This window comes from Uranotaenia lowii, chromosome 1 (assembly GCF_029784155.1).
Source record: "Uranotaenia lowii strain MFRU-FL chromosome 1, ASM2978415v1, whole genome shotgun sequence".
In the NCBI taxonomy this organism is placed as follows: domain Eukaryota; kingdom Metazoa; phylum Arthropoda; class Insecta; order Diptera; family Culicidae; genus Uranotaenia; species Uranotaenia lowii.
Genome location: NC_073691.1, coordinates 191,839,686 through 191,852,243, shown reverse-complemented (window position 1 = coordinate 191,852,243; position 12,558 = coordinate 191,839,686). Strand labels below are relative to the sequence as shown.

General features: G+C 36.7%; 1 protein-coding gene across 1 annotated transcript in view; it reads left to right on the top strand.

Moving 5' to 3' along the window:
- Positions 1-297: 297 nt before the first annotated feature.
- Positions 298-12,558, top strand: part of LOC129739486 (mushroom body large-type Kenyon cell-specific protein 1-like) — an 89,285-nt gene continuing 77,024 nt past the window's right edge. Inside the window, exon 1 of the mRNA XM_055730958.1 lies at positions 298-2,688. Within this exon, the coding sequence (XP_055586933.1) occupies positions 483-2,585 (2,103 nt within the window). The 5' untranslated portion in view covers positions 298-482 and the 3' untranslated portion in view covers positions 2,586-2,688. The remainder of the gene's footprint in view (positions 2,689-12,558) is intronic.

Here is a 12,558-nt window from a genome sequence, read left to right as displayed (position 1 = left end):
CTGAAGGGGTGATGTGGGGTGAGTTGTTTTTCGCTTTCTTTGAGTGACTCGACAACATCGTGTGCGGTTGCGAACGAAATGCCGGCTGACTGCTGGCTGGGAGGTTTTGTTTACATTTTGCTGAGTGGCCTGTTGCTTGCTCTTGTTTTGCTCTCGCCTCTCTCTCTGAGTTCCGTCCGCGGACGCGGACTTTGTGGTGAGTGATTTCGGTTTTGTTGTTTGTGGATTTCGTGGAGTGGAACGTGGATCTTGTGCTGCCGGATTGTGGGGTCTCTTTAGTTGCTCGCCGGGTTTCGTTGTGGATAGAGCGCTGGTCTCCGTTCGCGTTCGTGTTCGGTTTTGTGTGGAGTTTGTTTTTTACGGTGTCTTCCTAGGGGGTCGGAATTGAAAAAAAAACATTTTTTGACTGGACTGGACAGGATCATTTTCCCGGTAGAGAAGTGCGCACGCAAGGCTTCAGACAATGCCAATGCGTTCGTTTAATGATGAACAGTGCAATTCCGACGACATGCATGGATCGGTACATCAATCGATATATAGTGCCTCCGCATCAGATTCAGCATCACCATCAGCAACTGCTTAGCCAGCAACAGCAATCCGGTCAAAGTGGATTCTATGCGCATCAACTTTTGCAACAGCAGCCTCAGCAGCAGCAGCAACAACAACAGCCGCAAGTGGTCCAGCAGCCGCAGCATCAACAGCCGTTGCACAATTTTATGGTGGGATGCTACAACAATGCCAACGGATGGACCGGTGTCCCGCTCATATCGACGGCATCCCGGAGACCGAGAAAGTTTCAAACCGTGAATCAAAATATACCGATCGGTGCCTATCAATCAACGGCTGCGGCGACGTCGAAGGTGGATTTCGATGAAAATGCCATGTCCCGGTTGGCCCTGCATGCTCACGGAGCCCCACTGATCTTGGCTAGCAATCGCTATCGATCCAATAACAAAACCGGAAACAGTAAACAGAACAAACCCGGTCCCATCAATCATCATGTAGCTGCTACGCGGGATGATTACTACCAAAAAAATCAGACCAACGGCGGCAGTGTGTTGCAGCAACAGCATCCGCAAGAAAGTGTCGTCGGAGACGATTCCGGTCTCAGTTCCGGCATAACCAATTCGTCCTCGTGTTCCTCTTCGTCGGACACGTGTTTGCCGCGTATCATCAAACCGCGGAAGCGAAGAAAGAAGGATCGTAAACCGAACGCTACTGCTGCCGTTGCAGGGCAGACCACTGCAGGACCAAACGGAGGACCCTATGGTTCCATGGAGCCGATGGCACCGGTTCTGCCGCAAAACAGCAACGGTCAGCAACAGGTGTTGCTGGACGACAGTACACGGGATTTCCTGCACGAAATCGCTTTGATCGCGAATGCCGGTGGTACATTTGATTTCCCAGGCTTTCCATTGATCCGGGATCAACAACAGTTACATAATCTGCAGCATCAACAACAGCAACTGCATCAGCAGCAACAACAACCGGCAACGGTCTTAGGTCAGCAGCATTTCAGTAGCAGCAACAGTGATTCCAGCGATTCCGGTATCAACAACTTGGCCTGCTCCTGTCGGCTGTGTGATCCTTTCGGGAAGATTTGGGCGTTCCCGTTGCGGCGTTCCTGTTCCGATAACAGTGCCGAAATCGAACTGAACCGGGTCAAAGATGTCGGGGTCATCGGGAGCAATCGGAGCAATTCGTTCCGCAGCGAGTGGCGTAGCGCTCCCCATTGCTTGGATCAACAACCGCAGCAGCATCAAGCGCAACAGCAACAGTCGCAGGAGTTCGGGGCCGGTTCGAGCCGGAAGGGCAGCTTCAGCGATTCCGGCGACTCCGGCTGTGATCTGCTGAGTGGGTTGACGTTCTGCTCCGAGGATATTCTGGGCAGCGTCAATCGAGAGCTGTTCCTGACTCCGGTCGATGGCGGCAAGGAATTTCAATTTCCGACCAGTAGTGGTGTTGGTGTTGGGTTGGGCAACAACAGTATTAGCGGCAGCTGTGGAAGTCCCGGAAGTGCCAACTCCGGCGAAGATAGTGATAACAGTGCCGAATTGCTGCTGATGAGTGAGCTTTCCAAGAAGTTGAACGAAGGCCTGGATCTCGGTGGCAGCAGTAGCTGCAGTGATGCGGCCGAAAGTGTTGTTTCGGCTGTTAATGCTGACGCCAGTGTGCCCCCAAATTTATTTGTGAATTTCGATGCTATCTCCCGCAATAACCTGTTCAGTGTCAATAACATCAGCAAATTGAGCAATCTTCTGTTCGACGACAGCCTAATGGCTCCGGGCCTAGTGATAAATAATAGTGGCGGTGGCGTTTGCCAGAAGAATAGCACCAATAATCCCATCAATAATACTAATGATAATGTTGTTGTTCTGGGCAATAACGGGAACGGTGTGAATTACATCCGGAACAAGAGCCACCAATCGGCGGCGTCCACCGGCACCAGCAGTCTATTATTCGGCGCTGATCATCAACCGTTCGTGTTGCCGTTCGTGTCCCAACAACAGCAGCAACAACCACATTCGGATATCGTTTGGAGTAACAACAACGCCAATCGTAAACCACTTCCGGTGGAAAAATGACCACTGGAACCACCAGAGAGAGGATGTGCCCTACCCCGGATTTCGTCGGGTTCACATCTGTTGTTTTCATCTCGAATGTTTGAGCAGACCACCAAAAACCAAGGTATCACTCTTTGAAAACCTCTCCCGAGATAAGTAATTAGATAACTACGAAAGCGCGGAAATGACACAGAGCGCTTACCAGCAGAAACTAAAGAAAAAAAATCCAGCAATTGTGTGTGTGTAGAAAATCTAAAAAAAACCTTTCATAGGTGGTAATTTTTAACGTTCTCAAATTTCCTTCCTAATGAGTCAATTTCGTTTCGCGGGGACCCAAAAGTAACAAAAAAAAAAAATCACCAAAGCAGAACTAATAATCGGGTCAGGCTGTTCAGATTATCTCTCACTTGGTTCGCCGTTTTTTGTTTCTTTTTTTTTTAACCTTGTTCGGGATGATTTTAGCCTTTTTAATTTTCCGTTCTGACCGTTTCGGGCGAATTTAGAGACCACACACCTATGTACCTTCTGTATAAGGTTTCCCTCCGAACTGGGAACGTTACTTCAAAAGGAGATGGAGCCAATTTTCTGAAACCAGCAAGGCAAGGATGTGGTCCGTTTGTTCCGTTCTCGGGTTGAACGTGTGAAGAATGTTTGCTACCGGGAGAAACGGTTTCGTTATTTTATCTTTGAGATTGTTTTGGGCTAGATAAGCTGATTAATGTTTTTAATGGGCATGAAAAAGACATTTTTTTAAATTAGAGCTAAGGTTTGCAGATAATTTGACATTTTTTTGAATATTTTTTTTTACTGAAACTTGGCAAACAAAAAATTTAAAATGTGTAGCCGCAAATCTACTTCATCGTAATATGTTTGAAGTTCGATTGGCAATTACAACTAGCTGAAAAACTTTTCGTCAAATTTTAAACCAACAATGAAAAACAAATATCCAAATCGATTGATGTGCTTGTTATACAAATAAATCATGTAAAATGAAAAATATGCCGGTTTGAAGCAGTTATAGTTCTGATTCTGTCATTTGGACCACCCCAACCAGAAGCTTATGAATTCCTTACTAAGTTAAATATCTCTCCTGTGGTTTCCAAAGTCTAACCCCATAGAACTTACTGAGTCTGTTCTTACATACATTAGTTTCCGTTCATAAAATAAAAATTTTCGAAGGATATAAAACCCCGAACAGTAATCGTCAACAAGCTTGCTTTCACACTTCACAGATTTGATCATAGAATTTTTTATGATAGAATTCTGCAAAAACTTTGACTTTTGTCATCACTTATATTTTCGGAGTTAATGTTGAAGTTTAATAAAGGTGAATGTTTCTGAACTTCGAATAGGATTTCAAATTAAGAGTTAAATTGAGTTTTTTAGGTTTCGTAAATAAAAGTTTGATATTTATTATATTAAGAATTTTTACTGTTATACTTTATATGCTATTTTATGTATTTTATGCTAATTAACAGTACCTTGCTATTTTGTTTACTATAATGGAATTTTTTTTTGTTCAAGAATTAAGTTCCTTAAAATTAGGAAGGGCAATTCGGCTTTGAGATAAACTGATAGTTTTCAAGCTTAACTGTTTGTTCTGGAAATATTTTATTTTACTGAGTTCTTACTAAGAGTTTGAAGCCAAAGAAATTTTTAACCCGTTGTTTCATTAAGTAACAAATTGGCAACATTTAATTTATAAAAAAAAATTGAAATATTTTTAATTTTTCGTTATACCACCATTTCAAATGTTGAAAAGAAAAAAAAATATAAAATGAAATGTCGATGAATTTTTGGTTTCGTCTTACTTCAATAAAATGTCATAAAATATGGTTTTGGAACGATCCCAATCAGCATTTAATTTTTTTTATTTGCTCAAGGAGGCGTTGAACTTGAAAATTTGGCAACAGAAGGCGGTGATTGAAATAAGTTTTAAAACCACTGTTTTAAATCAAATCTAACTAAAATTAGATTATCAGATTATCTGCGTGGATATGTTTGAGTCATATAATAAAAGGAATTGACCCTTGCTGTTTCTATTATGGATTTGCCATAATTCACACATTCAAGTGCAGGGTTGCCAATGTGCCTGATTTTTCAGGATTTGCCTGATTAATGGAAACCTCCGTTTTTCCTTGCTTTTTTTAAAAAAAAAAGACTGATTATCCCTGATTTTTTGTGAATATGATGGAACATGAGTAGTACTGAACTGTATTAAAGACATGAGTGGAGTCAAAATGTAGATTGGTGACCAAAAAAAGGTCCTCACTTCGACCGAAATTTCCGTTAAACCATGAATCCTGATTTCTATTTCCATCTCCCTGAATTTTGAAAAAAAAAAGTGTTAGCAATCCTGTTTAAGTGTGTAATGATTAATTATAACACAATTAGCTGACTCGGTAACCTTCGATTTAACTTCAACCTGATAGAAAGTTTTAAAGGTTTACTCCATGTACACGTCCTTAACATCTCCGTGCTCGTGAATGAATTTTAATAAAAATCGACGTATAATTGTTCGAGTTGTATGCCATTTAAAGTTGATTTTGTATGGGGGCTCCCTTCCATAAAAAATGAGATTTTTGAAACTATTATACAAACCATCTCTTATCTGAATGGTGTTACAAAGAAAAAGCCTCCATTTTTTATATAATTTATTTTGTCTCAAAGAACTGTATTGTATTATTCCGTTGTTTTATTCTTTGTTTTATGCTTTCACCGGGAAAACGGGAAAATCAGGGAATTTCAGGATACAACCAGGATACAACAAAAAATTGAAATGTTCGAAATTTTCCTACGGAATTAAAAAAAAATTCCATATATTTTTTTTGTAGTGGCTCACCACACTCTCCCACACCAAAAAGCTCATAAGAGCCCCCTGGTAATGGACGCTACTGTTCTCAGCACGTCTGGCAGCAACAAAAAATAATAAAAAATCGCGAGCAAAATTTTACTCATGCTGAGAACTGAAATGTTTAAATTTAGTGCGAGGAAATGTAATGATAATACTGAATTAAATACTACATGGATCTCAATGGAAAACAGATTTCCTTTAAAGAGATCCACTTTTTGATATAAATACTACTAAGCAAACATTTAATAAAATAAGAAATTAATTGCTTCATGATAGAGTAGTTTTTTCAAGTCTCTGTACAGCTTTACTGCATAAACCTATATAACTATTATTTTTTAAACTGATTCTAAAGGTTATGCGGACTTTTTCCTTATGAATTGGTAAATTTTCTACATTTTCAACCTTCCTTGCGTTCATTAGTCAACAATGAAGTTTCAATCGTCTTTTTAATCGATTAAACGGTCAAACAGTAAAGGTTCAGCCTTATCTCATTCACGGTTTTATATATTTTTCACATTAACTCCAATGACTAGGGCATTTAGAAAGACTTTAAAGCAGGGAGAAAATGTGGAGGCGATGATAAGGTGAAGTTTAACTAAACTGACAAACAATTTCCTAGAAAGGTTTCAAGATTACAAATATGTTCTTCAAGATGCGAGGAACTCCTTTGAAAGCATAGAATGAATATCTGAATTTGTTTAAGTTTACTAAAGTTCAGTTCGCAAACGTGTGAATTAGTTGAGACGAAAAAAATCGGCGTCACTTCGCCTCAAAAGTTCATCATCAAACCAATGATTACACTAGGTGACAGCCAAAAAATAGTCTGGGGTTTCTCAGCTGATTTAGACTAATTTTTATGTCCTGAGTTAGAATATCACATTGATTTTGATGTATCAGGTCAACTTTTTAAGATAGATAGATAGATAGGGGTTTTGACCTGATTGAACAAAACCATGGTCATTTTCGGACTCAGGGCGTCAATATTAGTCTAATTCAGTTGGAAAACCCTGGACTATTTTCAAAAAATCTTTTTTTATTACTCAGTGTTATTAGATGAGAAATTTTTTTATCATAATTTAAAAAAAAATGGAAAAAAATTATCCTGCTAAAATTTTAAGCTACTATTTTTTTTGTAATGTAAAATAAAACAAATTTTGCAAAAATATGTTTTAGATATCTATAACTGTACTTATTAAATTACTAGATATTTTCTGCAATCTAAGAATTTTAAATTTTTTAAGATCAATATCTCGATGTATTTTTACATATTTTTGCAACACTTCAGTACAAATTCTAGAAAAATAAAAATTTCTACAGCCGCCTGAAAGATCCCGTTAAAATTTGAAGATAGCCGAACTCATTTTTACAAAATTAGGGAGTGAAACAATAATCTGTGAATTTTCATTGGATTCTTCTCAAAATATTTTGGAAACTTGTCGATTTAATCTATGTAAAAAGATTAGTTATTTAACCCTTCATTTCATGATTTTTTTTTATTTTTCCTTAAAAATCATTTTTCACAGTTGGAAATGATGAGTAAATCAAAAAAAAAAAATTAAAATAAAATACGATTTTTCAATTTTGTCATACATTGATTGTTGCAAATTTGTTACTTTATGAAACGAAGGGTTAAGGCGTTGAAATATTTATAGTGATTTCATTTCGGTTAAAAAGTTTTGGGCCACAATTTTTTAGAAGTATAAAAGCTTTACTTTTTTTATTTTTCTTGGCTTTTACTTCCTCGAGCTTTACAGAAAACCATGTTTCACCATGTTTTTATAATAATTAATAAAATTCGGGATAAGCCATCTTTGAACCGGGGGAAAAACAGGAAAAACTTAGGAATTTCAAAACGGAAAATTGATAGCTAGCGTTAATGTCCCAAAAGCGAAATAAAACTTCTTTTTGAAGACGACAATGGTCGCTTTTGCAGAATTCGTCTAGCTCTAAGCCTGCTGAAGCTGTGAATTCATCTGAATGTTACGCTTCAGTAAATCACGGATTGACCAGTATTGAGTCGTTAGAAGCATTTGTCTTGAAGTTACACTAGAAAAAAAAAAACCCCACAGGGGTTCTTTCAGGGACACGTGTTCAGTATTTTCCATAAAAAAATCGAAATATTTTTTGAGATTTTTTTTTTGCTGTTGAATGCTACTGCAAACTCTTCTTGAGCAATCGGTAAAAGTGAAGTGGCAAAGGTGTCAAAATTTAGGTGTTGGTGAAGAAAACCCTTTTAAGAGTTTTAGTAGCGAGCACAAAAGAATTTAAGCAATTTTAATGCATTCAAAATTCAATCATCAATTATAAAACTTAAATAAATTTTAAAAAATCTCATATGACACAATTTAAAGAATTAAAAACTGTTGAAAATAATTTTTTTGGTATAAATTACTTTGAAAGGGGTAAATAAATTTATTTCCGTTGTCGAACTGATAGTCCATGCTGTAGAGATTTATAAGTCAGATAAATACACACTTTTTTTGATGTGGACTTCCGTCAAATATACAGTGCTAGTACAGACTTTTTTACAGTGTTCCATAGATGAAACTTTGATGATTAATTTGCATACAGTGCGAGCCGATAGTTCGTAAAACTTAGGCTGAAATAGCACTATCTGTATGCATTTTCTCAGTGTAACTCTTTAAGCTTACATTTTAAATTCTTATAATGTTCAACAAAAATATGTTTTTGTTCATTTTAACAGCTTTGTAGAATATTTAGAAAATTTTAAAATCATCTGACAAAGTTATGATAAAAACTGCTTTTAGAATATTCTCATATTTTACACTGTGACTCGGAAGATCGATGTTTTAGAAACTCGGCGCTGAACAAGTTTGTTGAAGACTGCAAAGAGATTTGACCAACGATTTATTTAGAAGTCAGTTTTTTTTTATTTCACTTGTAGAAGGATTAATCAAAACAAACATAAAATTTTCTTATAGAGGTTGATTTTTCTGTAAAATTCCTTCGAAGGCACCTAGAAGATAAAATGTAAAACAAAAAAAAGTTATAAACAACGATTAGTTTTTTTTACATTTTTGACCACTGTGCATTCCCCGAAATCGAAGCCAGTTTTTTTTCACGAAACATTCTATTTTTGCGAATGTTTTTTTTTTTAAGAAACTCAGCATCATTCTAGGAAAAAAAACAACGGATAAAAGTTAACCGTTGAAAAAGTTTATAGTTTTATTACCGGAAATATATTTTTATTTTTTTGGGTCACTGCTACAAACTTTTAACCTTGCCAGCTACTCTTTTAAACATTCCCAAAATATTCCCTATAAGGTTGCAAAATCATGACCGTAGAATTTAAGACATCTACTTTGACACGTTGCTTCTTGAATAACCCTAACCACGAATTAGGCTAGAGGTTCTCTATTATGAAACAGAATCTTCTTATCAAGAGTTAAGGTTTAAGGTGATTAAATGGACGGTCATGTTTTCAATTCCGAAAATTGTCTGGATCTTAGTGTTTGATATCGAAAATTTCTCAACACGAGTTCAGCTTCATTTGTGAACAATTTCGATATTAAATAGGTATTGTGTATTCCCCGAGTTGTTGGGCTTCAGTAGGTATATAAATTCTCTCAAAGTATCTGTAAATTTTAACTTAATCCCAATATGTGTACGCTAGGCATTAGTGATATGAAAAATAAGAAGTGCATTTTATCGAAAAATTCAACACAAAACAATTGTGAAACACCTTTGAATTCATGGATGGAAATTGATGAAATTTTTGAGCGGTTCTAATGTTTACATTTTTGCAACGTTCTGCCAAGTGTTTCCGAAATAGTGTTTTGACTTTCATTTTCCATTCATTTTCCACTCTTTTTCCAAATCAAGCCTTTTTTTACCACAGTTTTTGCGTAATGCCGCATTTCAAGATCCAACTGAAATAGAGAATGAACTTATTGGGACCCATTAAAGTGCTATGCAGGAAAAAAGGTCGCGTTTGGAGCCAGTCTTCTTTGTAAATTTAGCCATTCATTGCGTCAATCGTTTTGAAACACCAACTGAGTTGCAGCTTCAACAGATCATCAGCCTCCTCAAGCACTAGACATAAAATTTTTCAATTTGTTTCTTCTTGGTTGTATCCGGAACACCCAGTCAAAATTTGTCATCGAAAAGTTTTCGTCTGAAAACCTGCCAGGTGCTCGCTAAAGAGTTCATCCACATGACAGATTGTCACCAAATTATTTACACTAGGTAGCTTCACTGAAAATTTTATCAATTTCCATCTATGCATTCAAAAGTTACTAACAAAACAAAGTGTTGCATTTTCTTTTTACGATAAAACTCCTTACTTACAGAATGATTGTTCCAACCACAAGCATTTTTCAGAGAATTCGCTAGATGAATTATCAACACGAAAAATTGATTGTAAGAATCCTACCCAAGTTCGAATCCTAGTTATCGCTTATGAAACCTTCACTTTCTGACGATTCAGACTTGTTGTTATGTTCCAAAGGTTCAATAAAGTGTCTTTTTTCAAATTTTCAAAATTTCACCTAAGGCAACGTCTTGTTAATAAAAATTCCTTACCACGAGTCAGACTCGTGACTTTTCCATTTGCCTATAAGTACTGACCACAAGCTAGGATCGTGAAGATAAGTCAAAAAAAAAAATAGGGTGAGTATCATTTGTTCATTGAATCCGTGCTTATGTTTTGAGAACCATTTCGGTGGAAATATCGGAAATAATTAAGTGAATTTATAAATTTCTGATACGATACGACGACGTCACAAGCAAGGTTGCCGAAATCACAGAAAAATCTGTAATTTCACAGAATTTTTAGCAATTTTTCATCACAGAAACTGTGTTACAAAACACGGAATTTTGAAATTTTCACAGATTTCTCTGAATTTTTTAATTCAGAATGGATTTCCTAAATTATAATTTTTTCGAACAGTATCAAATTTAGATTTCTTACTTTGAATTAGTATGAAAAGTATGATAAGATTGGTAATGGTAATTGATTTTGCCCAATTAAGTTGTGAAAAAAACTTAATTTATCATGAATTTTCAATGAAATTCAAGGAAATAGCATCACAGAAATCCATCACAGAACTTTTGGGTAAAATCACAGAAAGTCAGAATTGTTTTTCTCAAAAACACAAAAATGTTTTTCGGCTACCTTTGTCACAAGGCATACAAAATAAATTTTTGATAACCTAGAATTTCGAATCCTAATCCTAGCTGTTTTCAATTTCAAAATTTTCTAACGAGTTCTGAATCTGCAATTTGATCTCGAATATTGATATCTTTGTGGTTGAAGTTTGAAGTTGAGTTTTTTTGTTTTTGAACTAAATGCTTAAAATGAAACCTTTTTTAAATTTTCACTTAATTTGTTTTTTTCGTCCAGTCGATACTCGAGTTTGGATTTAAAATTTCTGTACAATTTTTTTTTCTTCGTTTCTCATTCATCAAAAGCTCCAGGCAGCTTGTTATTGTTTTGGATTCAAATTTATTCCTCTACGTTATGATCCCACTTAGACCCATCGGAAATGTAAATTGTGGTCTCCAAACACCTTTTTGTTATAAATTTAATAAAAAAATAGGGGAAGATGGCTCCTCGACTGATGTGGCGCGCATATCAATGGTTATTAAGTTTCAAAACAGAAATTGAACCAGCAAGACTTGCGCGCAGCTCCAAAATTACCCCTCAAAGGCACGTGTTTGGTTGAGGAGTTTTTTTTTTTTTGGAGTGGTGCTCAATGGGGTTCAACCTTTCAAACATTGAGCTTTGTTTGGGATCGTAAATTCCCGGTAAAAAAAGTTTTAACCTACTCTTACGTGACGATTTCTCCCATCCGGGAGAAGCATCAACAACTCCCATATTTACTACCGAAATTCACCGAAAGAAAGGTTTGAAGCCAGAGGGCATTAGAGCTAGGCGGGCGTACCTTCCCAATTACTATGCGCATGGCGTCTACGTGCGTCGTGGTCATAAAGCAAAAATATGTTTTCTGTTTTGGGCGTGCGCGCGTTTTTGACAGTTGAAGGCGGAGAAAAAGACCCCTTTGGATAACCAACGGAATATGGAACCTCGAAATTAAGGGGTCCCTGAAGATATGTACTCCTCAATTTTGTGCGGGATAATTTATGAGCCTCTTCCTCTGTACGCTCTGGAGATCCAGTGCAGTGCAAGCAATAATTACGTAATGTAGTTTAAATTTATCATACCAAAAAAGCAGCCAAAAGTCCCGGGCATTATCTGAACGGCTACATGGCAGGAAATGCATTAAAGACTTTCCTCGTTTCGAAGCTGAACGAAACTGAACCCAAACGCGATGATAAAACGAGCCATAATTTACCGCCATTAGGAGCAGGGTGCTAACCTTTCGAAAAAGTCATAAGAGAGCGCAGATGCAGAAAGAAAAATCAGTTGAGCTGACCCACTCGAATGATCACTCACTGAGGATGAAATTGATTTTCTTAGGGGGACGGAGTTCCTCCTTAAGAAGGTATCTTCACTTGGGTCAGGATGCACTTTTGGGAAATTAATTTTGTGAAAAAAATGTTATTATGAGTAATTGGAATTAGTTGAGGAAAATCATGTTTGGAAAAATTGTTGAAAATTGAAAAAAAAAAATGAACAAGCTGGGTAATCGATTTTAGAAAAAAAAAACTTATCTAAATGAGCTTTAATTCCAAACAGGAAAGAAAACAGGAAATCAGTCTCAAGATCAGTTTAAAAAATGTAAACTTGTACTCCAAATTTTTGTGTGAAAAGGATCGAAAACAATCATAAAACACATTCACACATCATGAATTCTGCCACCCAACTCCTAAACGATCGAGTGTTATCGAAAAATTTTGAAAAAAAAACCAAAGAGATGCGACATGCAACAAACACATCACAGTTTCAGGTTTCCCTGAATCAGACCGCGAGCACGGTTTTTGGCCATAAATTAAGGCCCTAGCTGGGCGTTCAACGATCAGGAAAGAAAAACCCATTATCAAGACTGTTTTGTTTTAATGTGATCAATTTTTCAAAAAAAAAAAAAAAAAAAACAAACCGAACCGTGCCGCGGTCCGCCCAAATTCAAATTAGCCTGGATGGTGTCGTTTTTAACAGGTATTTTTTTTCCTCTTAGAGTGGACATACTCAGCTTTGAGACGGGGTCAAGTTTTTTTTTC